Genomic DNA, 1,446 nt, shown 5'->3' with positions numbered 1-1,446 from the left:
TATAGCAGGAATGAGCCCCTAACCTTTGCGTGGTTACGCCGATACATCAAATGGCCTTTACTGCCCCCTAAGAATATTAAAGACCTCATGGATCTTGAGGCTGTTCATGATGTCTTGGATCTTTACCTGTGGTTAAGGTACCAAAATTTTTCCTTCGTATGCTCTCGTTTTTCTGAGTAATAGGGCAAATCAAAGGTTTTATGAGTGTTTTTTTTCTTTTTTCTTTTTTTTTTTTTTTCCTGTTTCAAATTAGGCATGTATTTGCAGGGTGCTCTAAATTATGTCTGTTTTGTCCATAAAGGCAGTTGAGCCTGGTTTATGCCCATTCCAAAACCGATTTAAGGAGTTCTTGCAATTCTACATAAGATAACTAGGTGAGAAAGAAAGTCCACAAGACTCTTGTTACTCAAAGGATAGTCCTTGGCCAAAAGTGTTGGTGACATCTGGGAGCTTGTTAGAGCTAGGAATATCAGGCCCATCCCAGACTTAATCAGATTCTGTATTTTAACAAGATCCCCAGGTGATTCATTTGTACATCAACATTTAAGAATCCCTGCTCTAGTCTAGTGATTCTCAAAGGAGGGGCATATTCCCCTCAGGGAGTATGTCAGAATCAGTTGAGGTACAGTGCTGGCCTACCCTCATAATGACATATTCCTCAGGTATATTGGGGCAGAAATAAAGTTTGAGCAAAGGCACTGGACAGAGTTTGCAAAAAGAGAACATTTGGGATTAATCAGTGGCAAGATGTAGGTAAATGGCATTGCGATTAGTGCAAGGGCTGTGATAAGAGCTGTTGCCATAATGTAATGTGTCCTCTTCCCAGCTATCGATTCATGGATATGTTCCCAGATGCCAGCCTTGTTCGACACCTCCAGAAAGAACTAGATGGCATTATTCAAGATGGTGTGCACAACATCACCAAATTGATTAAAATTTCTGAGACACATAAGCTGTTGAATTTGCAGAGCTTATCAACAGTGAGCCAGTCACGATTGTCAGAAACTTTAAAGAGCCATGCTAGAAGGACGCGCGGCACCAAAAGAGAGAGTAAAGCTGCTGAGCCACCCAGCCGCGATGCAGGAGAGAGATCCCTTGCTTCCAGATTGGTGCGGCAAGGACTGCTCACCCCAGACATGCTCAAACAGCTGGAAGAAGAGTGGTTGACACAACAAACTGAACAGGGCAAAGAAAGAACAGATTCTGGGACTTACTCAAAAGGGACAAGAAGAAAGAAGAAGGAACCTGATTCAGAGTAGTTTTTTGTTGTCTTTTTTTTAATTTTACAAATAAAAAATCTATTTTGAATTATTTTCATTCCAAAAATTAATTTTCACTTCCAACCTGCTTGATATCCATATGGAATTTGTCTCTATTGCTGGCTTCCACACTTTTGTTTATTTTTGCATTGCATTGTTTTTAATTCCAAAATATGGGGCTGCAAAT

At 40.3% G+C, this 1,446-nt stretch overlaps 1 protein-coding gene across 1 annotated transcript in view; it reads left to right on the top strand.

Annotated features, from left to right (window-relative positions):
- The window catches only part of SUPV3L1 (suppressor of var1, 3-like 1 (S. cerevisiae)), a 49,829-nt gene extending 48,515 nt beyond the window's left edge, over positions 1 to 1,314 (top strand). The window contains exons 10-11 of the mRNA XM_012658479.1: positions 6 to 137; positions 827 to 1,314. Of these exons, the coding sequence (XP_012513933.1) occupies positions 6 to 137; positions 827 to 1,259 (565 nt within the window). The 3' untranslated portion in view covers positions 1,260 to 1,314. The remainder of the gene's footprint in view (positions 1 to 5; positions 138 to 826) is intronic.
- The last annotated feature ends 132 nt before the right edge of the window (positions 1,315 to 1,446 follow it).

Source organism: Propithecus coquereli, unplaced genomic scaffold (assembly GCF_000956105.1).
Source record: "Propithecus coquereli isolate 6110/MARCELLA unplaced genomic scaffold, Pcoq_1.0 Scaffold117, whole genome shotgun sequence".
Lineage (NCBI taxonomy): Eukaryota > Metazoa > Chordata > Mammalia > Primates > Indriidae > Propithecus > Propithecus coquereli.
Note: the sequence above shows the minus strand (reverse complement) of the source record. Positions and strands in the feature narration are given on the sequence as shown.